The sequence below is a fragment of the Vicugna pacos genome, chromosome 3, assembly GCF_048564905.1.
Source record: "Vicugna pacos chromosome 3, VicPac4, whole genome shotgun sequence".
Lineage (NCBI taxonomy): Eukaryota > Metazoa > Chordata > Mammalia > Artiodactyla > Camelidae > Vicugna > Vicugna pacos.
In genome coordinates this window covers 69,867,196-69,882,222 of record NC_132989.1, presented here as the reverse complement: position 1 = coordinate 69,882,222, position 15,027 = coordinate 69,867,196, and the positions used below count along the sequence as shown (strand labels likewise).

The 15,027-nt window shown below is 41.9% G+C and overlaps 1 protein-coding gene across 3 annotated transcripts in view; it reads left to right on the top strand.

Moving 5' to 3' along the window:
* The window catches only part of S100Z (S100 calcium binding protein Z), a 39,307-nt gene extending 24,578 nt beyond the window's left edge, over nucleotides 1-14,729 (top strand). Inside the window, exons 1-4 of one of the 3 annotated variants that reach the window (XM_072958481.1) lie at nucleotides 1,676-1,968; nucleotides 10,986-11,215; nucleotides 11,507-11,711; nucleotides 13,575-14,729. In XM_072958481.1, the coding sequence (XP_072814582.1) occupies nucleotides 11,571-11,711; nucleotides 13,575-13,733 (300 nt within the window). In that variant the 5' untranslated portion in view covers nucleotides 1,676-1,968; nucleotides 10,986-11,215; nucleotides 11,507-11,570 and the 3' untranslated portion in view covers nucleotides 13,734-14,729. Of the gene's footprint in view, nucleotides 1-1,675; nucleotides 1,969-10,985; nucleotides 11,223-11,506; nucleotides 11,712-13,574 lie in introns of those variants that run through there. The other 2 variants (XM_072958482.1, XM_006197593.3) reach the window with 2 other exon arrangements.
* The last annotated feature ends 298 nt before the right edge of the window (nucleotides 14,730-15,027 follow it).

Here is a 15,027-nt window from a genome sequence, read left to right as displayed (position 1 = left end):
ACTGACCCTATAGAAGGATAATTTTAGAAAATATAGAAAATCTGGAGAAATGAATGAATTCAAAATAATCTGCCATAGATGGTCCAAAGATGTGATGTCTGGATTTGCAGCAGCCACCTTGTCACCATCAGGGGACAAGCCCAGGTTGAGAACCAGCATACAGAAGATAGTGAGAAGCAAAGACAAAAGGTCTTGGGTCCTTGACATTGCTGAAACACTGAAATAACCAACTTTAGTTGTGTGAGATAACAAATGTCCTTATAAAGTTTAAACTACTTTTATTTGGTTACTCTGATATGTGCTGACATAAACATCATAACTAGTTAAGTGCATAATCAATTCAAGCCCAAAGAAAGAGCAATGAAAGCCATAAACAATCTATTGTCTCCTCCTGGGAGTGTAAGTATAGAAGCAAAGATGTAAATGGATGGGTTATGAAAAACATTGGCGTGTCACAAGAAATTGTAGCTCTGTACTCTAGATGAGTGCCAATAAAACCATCCTGGTATGATTCTCAGGAGTTTCAGATCTCAGGTCAGAGTTGGAATTGGAATCACATAGTTTGTAGGTAAAACCATCACAGTAGACGAAACTGCCTCAGTTGTCCACACCCACATTTAAAGGGTGGCTGGCGTTAAAGGTTCTTGCTGAGGAAAGAACACCGAGGGAGGAGTTAGAGAGCTGGAGGGGGGGAGGGAATCAGCACAGCAAGAAGTGACGGAAACCAAGAGAGTAGAAGCTTTAGGCAGACAGGCATTGGAAACAGTGTCAAGCAGAGCCCACTAATTTAAGGACTTGCACATGAAATCTGAGTTTCCAAACATACTCCCTCTGAGACGTCATTCTTCAGGTAAAAATTTCCCTGATCTATCCCATTCTTGTTTTTAATAACCGAACCTAAAATCTTCCCCAGAAACTTTCCTATCTAAGATTTTTAGGAATAATAAAATGTAATTTATAATAAAATTTAACTCCATGTGCTCCTAGGAACTTCTTCCTTATCTAATTTGTGTCTGTCATTTCCCTACCCAATTTTTAAAAGGGCTTCCTGGAAGTTCTTATCTAACCAGAATTGGAAGCAAAAAAAACCTTTGCTTGCTGAAAGATGGACCTGCCAGGACTAGTTTCAATTTGTCAGTTATCTTCTGAGAGTTTTAAGTGGAGCCTCTCTTGAGTAAATCACGATGGAGTTCTGGAAGTATGTGAAACCCAAGGGCTTTCAGACAGAGTCCTTTATTTTTTCTCAGTCTTCTGCCATCTACTCTCACCCGTCCAGGCTTGGCACAGACTGGCTCCGGAGCATCATGTCAAGAGTGTGTTGGGGGGTATGGCTGATCCAACTGAGATTTCATGTGTCCATCATCCAAAGACAATAACAATCGGGGGCTAATTCTGACAGAGTCTAAAACACAAATTATTCAGAAGTAGCCTCTGAACTTTTATTTCACAATTATATGTTTATAACTGAGTAGAGACAAGAGTTTTTCAACTCACATTCCTTTAGAGGGATGACACATAAGAAACAATCCTTATAAGGTCGTAACCTCCAAAGAGAAATGCCTCAACTTGATGGATACATAGAATTAAAAAAATCTAAAAGATTGTTTAATTGTAGCCAAAACAGTTTGCTTTGGCTGGAGAAAGGTAAATGATGTCCATATGATCAGAAGTCAAATCAAACTTGGAGGAGTGTATCATTATTATATGAACTTGGGAACTCAGAGTTGACTAAGATTAAGGTATCTGAGCCAATTTTACCACCAACAACCTATTTCTGAACTGCTGGAAAGAGGAGTTAGCATGCTGAAAATGAGCAAAACCTTTTCTGGAATCCAGGTCTTTGGAGACGTATAGTATTAAAGCCAGAAAGAAAAGCAAATAATGCGGGATCTTCACACCCGGCACCCCATCCAGCTCTGCTTGAAAGTGACGAGCCTTAGTCACGTGGAAGCAAACACCAAACTCCAGGTAAGCTACTGGTCTAGAAAGATCCACCCATAATTAAGCTTTGGGACTTTTGGGGTAAGTTTGTAACATAACCTGAAACTGGCAAATCCAGTCTATCAAAATCTTTGTGGAGAGAGAGTCTGCTGTTTTCTGGACTAAGGGCAGGGCTCCCTAGAGACTCAACCAGCTTAGCAGAGCTGCCCTTGAATGGGGCACATCAGTCAGGTTTCTGAACCACAGGCAATGGAAGCTAGCCAGCTTCTAGCTGCTGAAGCAAAATTCACTGAAATGAGTATGAGCAGCTTCTCAAACTCTTACGAGGGCTGTGGAGAAACAGTGCTTGAGGTGCATCTTCCAGGGATGATGTCCAAACCACCCTGCAGAATTGGCCGATGAGAAAACCATTCTCACTGTGGCCACCAAGCACCAGAGGCTTTAATTTGTTTGCCCCGCTTGACTTCGCAGCCATTGCTACTGCAGCCAGTGTAGATGCTGGGTCTATACCAGGAACTCTAACCTCATTTGTGACAGAAAATAGCGGGAAAATGGCTATGCTACAGATGAAATTTCAGAGGTAGAAAACTTTTGAGGTTGCTTTTTATTGAAGGAGGCTAGAACGGAGAAGCCTTTCTCCCTGGAGACTCTGCGATGACTCAGCGGCTCACCGTGGGGAGCTGGGGAGGGGCTGGGAAAAGGCTGCTGGAGTTCTGGGGTGCAGATCACAGTCTCATGACAAGTACTAGTGCTCTTTGCTGAGCTTCAGAAATAATCAGAGAAACTTTAATAAAGCAGATATTACTCAAGGACACTGAGGAGTGACAAAGTGATACGACTTGGTGATCTGAGTTGATGATTTCTGGAGCAGAAACTGACTTTTGGTTAAACTGCGATTTTTTTTTAAAGCCCTATATTAACTCTATTAAGATAGTTCAGGAGGTCATTGCAGAGAAGCCATTGTTACTGCCCATAGATTGTCATTCCTGCTTGGTGGAGAAAGGTGCCGTAGACAGTAGGAAATGGTGCCCTCTCCCTTTAGGAGCTCGGTGTGTGTCCTTTCTGGGACCACATATGAGAATCTCACCATTCACATTTTTATTTCTGAGAACTTCTAATAGAAGGAACAGGTTTGCTTACATTGCACCATTTTTCTGAAGAGTTGTATAAAAAAGACTAAACTTTTACCTAACCAGCTATATTAGATTTCTATTGATGCATAACAACTTACCTCCAATTTAGTGTAAAACACTTATTGTCTCGCACAGTTCCTATAGAACAGAATTTGGAAGCTGTGTAGCTGTGGTTGTGGCTCGGGGATTCCCAAAAGGTCATGTTGCCGTCATCTGAAGGCGTGCCTGTGGCCGGAGGGCCCACTTCTGAGGGGGCTTATCATGTGTCTGACAGGTTGGTGCTGGGTTCTTAGTTCTTTGCCCCGTGGATCTCTCCATAGGGCTTCCTGGGTATCCTCACAACAAGGCAGCTGACATCCCACAGAGTCTGTGATCCCAGAGCAAGTAAAGAGGAAGCCAGCATGTCTTTTTTGCCTTAGCCTCCTCAGTTACACACAATATCCTATTGGTAACACAGGTCAGCTCCATTCAGCGTGGGCGGGTGAATACTGGGAGACAAGACTCCTTGGGGGACGTTTTGAAGGCTGGCTTCCACTGAAATTTTGCTGAGAATGGGCGAAGTTTTTGCTGAAGTGCAGTTGTTGGACTTGCTGACAGCTAGGCCTGACAATAAACGTGAGCTACGGTTCAGGCCTGTGGCATGGATGCCACCTGGCCCAACACATTCTACCTGCGCAGCTCAGTATAGTCACAGTGACTGCCTAAGGGTCAGACCAAGATGCACCTGCCTTCTTGGCCTAAGAATAACTTTGGGCAACGAATAAGCATTAATGTCCTCCTTCTTAGCCATCAGTATAAATAGCTCAGTTTCGCTGTCTATTTGCAGGGAAAGAATCCTTAGCTATCTCTTCCTAGTAATTTATTTCAACATTTAACAGCTCTCATGATTAGGGTTTTTTTTTCTTTTAAATATTCCTTTAATATCATTTAAGTTACTCTTCTTCATTTTTTGGCATCAGTGACAAAAAGCAAGTGGCAGCTTCTCCTCTGTCAATCATCCTCCTTATACTCAGTGCCATTAAGCTACTTCTTTTCCTCTCGGGAGATAATTCCAGTTTGGTTTACTTTTTTTCTCATGCTGACAGGGATGGGGATTGTGTGTGTGTGTGTGTGTGTGTGTGTGTGTGTGTGTGTGCTCATGAACTTTTAGTTAAGGAAAATTCATCTGGCGGGGAGGGTATAGCTCAGTGGTAGAATGCGTGCCTAGCATGCATGATGTCCTGGGTTCAATCTCCAGTACCGCCTCTGAATATAAATAAAACCGATTTTTTTTAAAAAAGGGAAATTTCAACTGTATGGAAAATAGGACAGTAGAATACTCTAAAGAACACCCATGTACCCAGCACTCAGCTTCAACTGGCCCCTGACTCATGGCCAGTTTTCATGTGTTCTCTGTGCCCTTCCTGCCAGATCACCTACCTCCCACCCACTGGAGTATATTGAAGCCAATTGCAGGAATCCTCTTGTTTCATTCAGCAGAATGAAAGCCACATGGTTTAAGGGAGAGAGAAGGGAAGTCGCCTTTCTGCAGTTGCTGGACCAGAGACATCTGACTTTCCTGGCAGGAAGGCGTGGCCGGTGCGGGGAGGAAGTTCCTCGGGGACCTCTTCCCTTACCTCACTGTCCGCATGGTTTCCTGAAGTCATTCTTCTTAAATCTCACGCCAGCCCACTCAGACACAAACACACACACACGCACTGATCCTTAAACTAATTTTGGAATCAAAAATGTTTTAAAAGGAAAAGGAGTTTCAAGGGCATTTGGCCCAAGGTTGTCATTGTCCTCTAGTGCAGAAGGGGGCGCAGCCAGGTCACGCACCTGAGCTTTGGTTAAGTATTTAATAAGTATCTGTAATGTGTTTTTTTTAGTAATATTTTAAGCATTTGTCCTGAATTATATAATTTCTCACAGACTGTATCCAGACCTGGGCGAATACTTGCTGCTCAATAGGGTGTGTGAGAAGGGCTTCATAAACCGGAAAGTGCCTTAGGGAGGTCTGTGGGGATTAGCGCTAAGGCAGTATTCCGGTGGTTCAAATGCTTTGTCAGCCCTGCGATTTTTAAAACAACTCATTTTATTTATTTATTTATTGTTATAAAAGTAAGATATGGCCATTACTGAATATTTTTAAATTACAAAACCAAGAATAACACAAGAAAAAGAAAAAACATCACCCTTAAAAAAAAACCTATTAACATTTCTGCATATTTCCTTTATCTTTTCTTATACGTATGTAAAAAAAATTACATGATGATTTTGAGTCTAGAATTTTATATGCTAAGTTTTGCAATTCAACACTATACCTTAAAAGACTTGCCTAATGAAGGGAGATAACAATTTTGAATAGTGTATAATTATAATTGATGCTTTACTTGAAAATGCAATTTAACAGCAGCATTAAAGAATTTTCAAATCATCCACAATGTTACTAAAGAGCTATTAAATCTGTATGTATTTTCCCTATTTTTCTTTCTGCACACAAATTTTCCATTATAGCATACATATGATTTTTATTTTGTTATTTTCACTTGTTTTGCTAAAAATTTTTTTTGACATTTCTGTAGTCTTTTTTTCTTTTGTATTTCTGTAGTCTTTATAATTCTACTTTTAAGTGGCTGCAGGATTTAATTTTTTGTCAGACAAACAGGTTTGAATCTCAGCTTGCTGTAATCTAGTTATGTGATTCTGGGAAAGTTTTTTTCTTTCTTTGAATAGCTTTATTGAGTTATAATTGACATACAAGAAACTGCATATATTTAAAAAGCATACTTTAAGTTCTGACATGTATACACCTGTGAAACCATCACCACAGTCAAGATAACGAATATAGCCATCGTGCCCAAAACATCCTCCTGCCCTTTTGTAACTCCTCCTTCCTAACCCACATAACGGTCTTAAACTCATCCATGTCATAGTTATGAAAGTGACAGAATATTTGAGTCAGGTTACTTAAAAAGACAAAACTGGAAACTTTGGAAGGAGGCAGCTTGGCCTCCTGTATGATTCTGACCTGGGCCCAGAGTCAGAGACCCTTCTAGGAATCTATGGCAGGCTCAGCACACCGCCCTCTCTGCCCTCCTTCCCTGTCCCCACTGCCCCAGGGTGTCAGTCATGTCCCTGGTAACAGGATGATCAGTTTTTCACATTTTCCTCTTTTTCAGGCTCCACATCTGAAGCCCTACTTTCCAACAGCTCTACTCTTTTTGCATCCCACCTCTGGATTTACACTTGCTTTTTTTCTCTAAAATAATCATTACTTTAAAATTTTTTCATTTAATTACAAAAATTGAAGTATAGTTGATTTACAACATTGTGTTTCAGGTGTACAGCATAGTGATTCAGATATACATACATACATACTTTTCCAGATTCTTTTCCATTATGGGTTATTATAAGATATTGAATATAGTTCCCTGTGCTAAATAGTAGGACCTTGTTGTTTATCTAATTTATTATAGTAATGTGTATATGTTAATCCCAAACTCCTAATTTATCCTTTCCCTCATCCCTTTCCCCTTTGGTAATGATAGTTTGTTTTCTATGCCTGTGGGTCCAATTTCTGGTTTGTAAGTAATTTGTTTTTTTTGTTTTGTTTTGTTTTTTAGATTCCACATATAAGTGATATCATAGATTTGTCTTTCTCTGACTTACTTCACTTAGTATGATAATCTCTAGGTCCATTCATGTTCCTGCAAATGGTATTATTTCATTCTTTTTAATGGCTGAGTAGTTTTCCATATATATATATGTATATATATATACACACACACACATACATACATACATATATATACCACAACTTCTTTATCCAGTCATCTCTTGATGAGCATTTAAATTGCTTCCATGTCCTGGCTATGATAAATAGTGCTGCTATGAACACTGGGGTGCGTGCATTCTTTTGAGTTGGTGTTTTCTCCAGATATATGCCCTGGAGTGGGATTGCTGGGTAATACGGTAAGTCTGTTTTTAGTTTTTAAGGAACATCTATACTGTTCTCCATAGTGGCTCTAAAATCATCCTTACCTTTAAACTACCCCAAATCTGATGTTTCCATTCTCTCATTCTTGTCACTCGATTTCCTAGATGCAAAGTTCTACCTTTTAGCCCTAAGGGTTATGACTCACACCAGAAGTTAAAAAGTAAAACTAATGATTCATAGAGAAGTAAGGTGCTGCTGGAGGACCCCTCTGGGCTATAAACAGGTATGTCTCCCGTGCCCGCCCTGGAATTTCACATCACCTGGAAATTTGTGTCCCTAGCCTGACAGGGCCCTGTTGAGCCTTTTGACATTATGTTTGTTTCTGAAAGGCTCCTGGAGGGCAGAGGCTGGGACTGGCTTACATCGTAGATAAGCCTCTGAAGAAAGGCCCTGTGACTTTCAATTTCAAGCATCTCCTGGGAATTAAGAGAGCTTTCAGATGCAGTTCCTCAGCCTGACACTAAGGGGCAGCGTATACCAAAGGAAATATCTAGCTCTGCCAAGGACAGGCAGAAACCAAGTAGAAACTACCTTGCTTTCAAACCCCAAGAGCAAAGCATACATAGGCCACATCCTATCTCTCAAATCAGATTACAGCATTACAGTTTAAAAAATCTATTAAGACTTTTGCCTGCCAACTGAATTCTCCGAGTAGATTAATTTGTGGTTGAATATGATTTAAACATAATACAGCTGAGATCCATATATTCCGTAAGACTTACCCATTTTAGTGTCTTTATAACTTCAGCAGTTTAACCTGAAAATAGTGAATTCAAAGTTCAAACTCTTTATATTCTTTGAAATGACTTATCTGTCTCTGAAGCAAATTTTGTATGTGAATAAAGGCAATCAAATAATTCTTTAGACAGTAAAACCAGACAAGGCTCAACTCTTTGGAGAGCTTAGTTTCCCTCTCTCAAGCATTTTCTCATTAACCAATCCATCAGCAAAGATTTCTGAGCATTTCCACCATGTGCTTGATCCTGTGCTAAATGCCGTAAAGTATAAGGATGAACCAGATGTCAGTTCTGCCATCGAGGTACCCAAAGTCTGGAGAGTGGGGAGTATGTGGGCAGACCAAAAAAAGTGATTACAGGAAGGTGTGATGAATGGAATGATGAAAAGGAAACAGGGACGCTCTGGAGGACAGCGAGGACAGAGGTGGGCACCTATCAGAGTGGGGCTGGGGAATCGGGAAACACGTGGGAAAACGTCCAAGAGGAGATGTTTGACCTGAGCCTTAAGGACTAGACAGAATTAGCACTCCAGGCAGTGGGCCCAGAACAGAAGACTGGGGGAGCACGACATTTCAGTCAGTTTGTAGGCAGGTCAGACCCCTGAATGGTCGGGAGTGTGGGTGGCTGGCGATTTGTGTTTTGGACAAACTACTCTGACCCCAGAATGGAGCTCAGAATGGAGAATTGTGAGTAGAGAGAGCAGTAATAGAGAGCAGAAGATGCCAAGTCCCAAAGGTGGAGAAGAATGGAGAGATATGGATGGGTTCAACTGGTATTGGAAAATAGTGTCAGACGCTGGGTGACGGGAGCAGCTGGGTGAGTGAGCCGGTCAAGACAGCGGGAGGAGCAGGTGTGGGTGGGGAGAAAGCATGGGTTTTGCTTTGGTTCTCATTGAGTTTAAGAAGCTTGTGGGACATTCTGGTATGAATGTGGTCCAGCAGACAGTTGGATAAGTGGTTTTGGAGCTGAGAGATCTGGGCCAAAAAGTATGATTTGTGAAGTGACTGCAGTTACAGTAACAGCTGAAATCGCTGGAGGACGTTTGGCCGTCGAAGAGGGGAAAGTGCATTCAGAAATGAGGAGACTCAGCGGGGTGGGTATAGCTCAGTGGTAGAGCACATACTTAGTATGCACGAGATCCTGGGTTCAATCCCCAGCACCTCCATTAAAAAGAGAAAAAAAATTGAGGGGACTCAGAGAAGTGTGGTCACAGAATCATAGGGGTGCTCTTGGGTGGAAGACCCAACATAAAAAGACATCAGTGTTCCCTGCATCCTCTGTACTTAACACAGCCCCAATAAAAACAGCAACAAGATTTGCTCAGAGAGCGAGTTTCTTCTGTCCTGTTTACACAAGGCCTGGCATAACTCCAGTGCCTGATAAATATTTCTTGACTATATATGTAGGGACATTCATCCACTGGAATAAAATGCAACTTCAGTGAAGAATAGAGTCTATATGTGCTGATATATATTAAGTTAAATAAACAAGGTGCTTACCTGTTGATGCTATTTTTTATATACATGTATATATATGTGTATATATATGTTTAAGGATATATATGTAATATTATACACAGTTAAATAAATGAGAAACACATCCTTTTTCTGTGTAAGGGTAACAGCCAGTACATGCAAAGCACTCACTATATTCCAGGCACATGTTTTAACTCATTTAATCCTTTCTGCTGGGTAGGTACTATTGCGATCCCATTTATACAGACTAGGAAAATGAGACAGAGTGTCAAAGACCAGCCCAGGACTGCACTGCTCATCAGTGGCAGAGGTGAGAGCAGAAGCCAGGCAGTCATACTTTTCACCATCACGAGCCTGCCTCTCACACAGGAAAGTGTTAACCGAAAGGGACAAGAGTGGGAAATAGCAGAGAGAGTTTTACTTTTGTTTTATACTCTTGAGTATGCAGAATATTACTATTTTACCACATGCGTTATTCCTTTAACAATTAAAAAAACTAATTTAAACATATTTGTGAGAACTGGGCTTTGGGTGTACGGTGAGAGCAGCCCTGGGGACTTCTCCGGAGGTCCCAGCGGACCATCGGCTGGTGAGAGGGTGGGGGTGGGCCCATTGAGGGCACATCCCAACAGGCTGGTTGAAAGGAAGTACAAAGGAGATACCACTGGTTTGCTTCCCATATAATTAAAGTTCAGTCCTGAGAGGATAGGCAGCATTTAAAAGCACAGTGGCCAATGTCTGGCTTTGATTTTCCCAGGTGACTTTTTCTTTGTTAAGTTTCTCTCACTTGGAAATCCCTCTGCTGTGGATTCCTGCATGCACAGCTTCGAGGGCTCATTCTACAGACTTCGGGTTTTTTTTTTTGACTATGCAATACATTCCCCTAACCAAAAAAGTTAAAATCAGTCTAAAAGATGTAAATGAGAAATCTTTCTCCCAACCACTCCATTCTACCCTCTTCCCCCCCTTTTTAATTAACATGAGTGTCTTATTTAAAATTGTAATAAAAAGCAAATGGACATGTAGAAGACATTTGTCTTATTTTAGAAAACATAGGCTTTCAAGAACTTTCCAAACTCACTGCCAGAATTAAAATCTCACATCACAGAAATGCTTAGTAACAAATATTGACCAACAGATTACAATAGTAAAGTTGTACAACACATTAAAAAGCCTCCTAACTTTTTTCTTTACCAAAAATCAAGGAACTCATGAAATAATGATAGAAAGTTATCATTAATTTCAGGAAAAAAAGCACATCCAGTTGAGACAGTCAAGGTGATTCGTAAAACGTAGCGTCACATTTGCTCTGTGCGTGATCATCTGAACGCGCCCTTACACCTGCCACTTGCAGTGATTGCTTAGGCAAGTTGAAGTGTATGCACACATACGTATCCTTATTCTTATTTTTTTCCTACACACCCTGAGTCGCTGCTTTTTTCCTTTCTAAATTGGCAGAGCACTTTCTCATTCTTTTTTCTTTTTTAACAGCTGCACAACTCACTGTTAGTTTAACAAGCCTGCTCTCAGCATAGTCCCTTGACCCCTGACCCAGCTGTTGGCTTTGCTGAGGAGGCTCCAGGTTTGAACCAGCCTTTCTTGCTCCTCTGTTTTTAGTTTTCCCAGCCATCACCTTCCTACCAAGACAGCACTTGTACCCACACTGCCCTTAATGAGGGGTAACCCGAGGCTTCTCTTTCCTGTTTGCCTTCTCCTCCAGGGCACACAGTGGGTGCCAGCCCTTCCTTGATGGCCCTTGGGGCAGCAGCTCACACCTGCTCCTTCTCGTGATTAAAAACAGACTCAGGGGCCCTTCCATTCGAATCTCATCACTGGCAATTTCAGCTTCTCGGGAACAGGTGTGCAGAGGCAGGACCTCCCCCATCTTGTATGAACACTTCTAGTTTAACTGTAAACACCTGTCGCCAGAGCGGTGCGGCTGCTGAACAGGTACAAAGTAATGTATTTTCTTCCTTTTTTGTTTCCTTTTAACCTGTATTTTACCATGGCTCTGTGCTTGTTGTCTGATTGCTAACTTTCAAATGCGCTGAAACAGCGCCATTGTCAGGGAGTGGGGCTCCCAGCAAAGGTCTCCTCTGCGGCTCGCTCTGCCCGGGATGGGCGGAATGCCCCGGGTAATGGAAGATGATCACGGTTTAACAAACGTCACCTGGGGAGTGGGATGACCTGGGGATGGCAATGTTCTGTTTTAATGAAAGTGTTGTTTACCCGCCCGCCTAGTCTGAACAAGTGATTTCTCCTGGCTTTGGTGGCCTGTGCCAGAGGGATCCGTCCTGCTACCAGCATGCCCACCCAGCTGGAGATTGCCATGAACACCATGATCATGATCTTCCACCGCTATTCCTGCAGGGAAGGGGACAGGTTCAAGCTTAACAAGGGGGAGCTGAAAATGCTCCTGCAGCAAGAGCTCACGGACTTCCTCTCGGTGAGTCGGCTTTTCTCCCCATCCAATCGAGGGTGGATGTGGCGCAGGTCCTGGCATGGCCTCTGTGTATGTAGTCTCCTGTGTTCTGCCACACGCACAGTATAATTTCTATCGAGATGCAAAATACAGGGACGCAAAAACTAGAGATCTTTTTTGTTTTCTGTGCCTGGAGGCATGTGCCCTTTCCTGTCGTGCTGTAGTTAGAGTTTCCAGGTGTGATAAGAGATATTTGAGGCTTTCAAGAAGTATTCAACATCCTGGTGCAGCCATCAAAGATATATCTAGTTGCACCAGGAGTTAGAATTACAACTAGTGACACGAGTTATACCTGGAGCTCTGTCCAGCTGTCTGTAAATGAATAAATAGTGCGATTGGGGCCAGAAATGAAGCCTGGGGTACTTTATGCTGTGGTGGCAAATTTTCTAGTGAAGGACAAATACCTGGAGAGTTTGTTAGCCAACAAGCTGACTGGGATTGCTGGCAATGGTATGTCTGGCCAGGGACCAGTTGGGTAGCAAACAGGTTTACCTCCCAAAACAGCTGGGAGTTCAACACATCCACACGTGAATCCTTACAATGGGGTGTTTGGAGCCTTCTCTGAGAAAAATGCTTACTCTGGGATGTATAGAGCGGCCTTGAATTGATTTTTAGCACTGTAGTAGCCTGGCGTGATGTTACTCTGTTCAAACCCAGTACTAAGACAATAGGAATTGTAATTATGACCCTCTTTTCTCCTACCCTCTATAAGAAGAAACTAAAATTTAAAAATTTTAACATAATAATTCCTTACAATACCTTTTAAGTAACTTTAGGAGTCCCCTGGACTGTTGGGTTTTTTTTTCCCCCCAAATTCAGTTTGGCTATGGTCTTATGTAACATTTGGAGTCCAGGACTCAGTAGATCAAATTTGGCACATCAATTTATTCAAGTGAAGTTTATCATTGTTTTTGATTGACTTGATTTTGAGCAATTCAATTTAAGTTTCCAGCTATTAAATGCTTGGCAACTAATGAGGGGACAGTGGGGAATTCCTGGAGGAAATGAACTACACTTTTGGAAACATTTCTCATCAACCAATCGCAGGGAAGGTGGGGGCTTCACAATCCCACCCTTTCTGAACGCTGATCTCCTCTTTGGGTTCCTTCCTCTCCTTCCTCCTGATAAAATGGTGTCTCCCTTATAAGATCTCCCCTTTATTGGGTGCCCCTGTTTTTGTGTGTCAGGCGTGGTGCCAGATAAAATATTGTATGTTCCATGCAATGTTGGGGCCTCAAACTCAGAGAGTATTCATCATTCATCTGAAAGTTTTACATTTAACCAACTGTCCTGTATTTTTATTTGCTAATTCTAACAACCTGGTGCTAAGCACTTTCCAAAGTGTGTTGAAGTGTGTTCCAAATTTGTGGGGAAATATAATTCTCCCCTTTTGATAAATAAGGAACTTTAAAATTGTTAAGTGATTTCCTCCATATCCCATTGTTGGCAAAGGGCAGAGCCACTCACTGTCCCTTTTGGCTTCAAAGCTTCCAGCTTTCCATGTCCCACCTGCCCCCCGCCCCCAGCCTGGCCCCTTGGCCTATGATGTAAATGCATGTTCAGCACAAGCTGCTCACTTGGATGTGCTGCTGTTTGCTCCTCTTGGTGTTTTGGTTTGAGACAGGATTGTATGGCCCTGGGGCCAAGGCCTAGCCGCATTTAGAATGTGTGCCTGGTTCTCACCTACCTGCAAAGAGGCTCTTGGAAATTGCCTTAGAGGCTAAAAATGGAACTAAAAACTTTCATGTAGCTAAAAGGAAGATGAGATTTCAGTTGTCATTATGAACCTCAAAGCCTGGGAGTTAGAAATTTTCTTCTTCTTTTTAGTGCCGAAAGGATCCCGAGTTGGTTGATAAGATAATGCAGGACCTGGATGCCAATAAGGACAACGAAGTGGATTTTAATGAATTCGTGGTCATGGTGGCAGCTCTCACAGTTGCTTGTAATGATTACTTTGTAGAACAATTGAAGAAGAAAGGAAAGTAAAGACAAGTAGTTAGCTAATCTAAAGCAGAAATATATCCAAAGTTGTTCACTCACCATTCACCTATACCCGCCATCACAGTAATGCCATATGCAGATACCATACGCACATAATTAGTTGCTAGTATCATCAGGTGATATATACCATAATATATTGCCTTTAAAGAAATATTCCAAGCCTTATACACCCTACTTGACATTTTCCTGTATTATTAAAGATGTTATATGCATTTTTTGTCTATCAAAGAGAACATCACAGAAATTTAACTACTTTAGAATGAGACTAGAACTTAGCAAATTTCTTTTTTCTTATTGAAGTATAGTTGATTTTTAATGCTGTGTTGGTTTCTAGTGTACAACATAGTGATTCAGTTATACACATATATCTATTCTTTTTCGTTCTTTTTTATTACAGGTTATTATGAGCTATTGAATGTAGATCCTTTGCTATACAGTAGAACCTTGTTGTTTATCTATTATGTATATAGTAGTGTGTGTCTGTTAATCCCAAACTGCTAATTTATTCCTCCCTGCCCTTTCCCCTTTGGTAACCATACGTTTGTTTTCTACGTCTGTGAGTCTGTTTCTATTTTGTTAATAGAACTTAGTAAATTTCTAAGGTGAACACCCATCATCCTTAAATTGTATTTTGAACTTCTTATCCTATTAAAGAAATAAAGTGACTCTTGCACCCTCTTATGATTCTGCTTCAAACAGAAGAAACTGTGAAGGTCTGTAAACAGAAAGGTTAATAAGTGGAAGGAAGTGCCGGCTTTGCGGTGAATCAGGTCAGGGAAGGGGTAGGTTCAGGGTTGGGTGCTCAAGCCAAGAGAGTGAGACCAGCAACCTTTGGGGCTGGTACATAAATCCTCCCTGCCCCTGGGGTGGTGTAATTCTGAAGCAAGGGTTTTACACCGTTTCCCAGTGCTTCCCCTGGGCTGAGCTGCAGTGGCCCTTGGGGAGGATGGCGAGGTACCACACCTTCCCCAGGCCGCCTGCCCTCCCTGGTCTCGCTGCATAGCCCCACCCTGTGTGTCCTGCACCTCTCAGATAAACAGCTTGTCTTGGGTCTGCTTAGGGGAAATCACGCTATAACAGATCCTTTGGAGAATTTAACAAAGGGAGTGATGTGATTACATTCGTACTTTTAAGTACACAGCTACAGTGTGAAGAAAGGGCCAGAGAGAGGGCAAGTGTGGAAGAGGTGACCAGGTCGGAGGCCATGTGCTGTGGTCTGAGTGAGAGATGCCGTTATCTCAGGCCAGACTCTGAGCAATGGAGATGAAGAGAAGTGGTT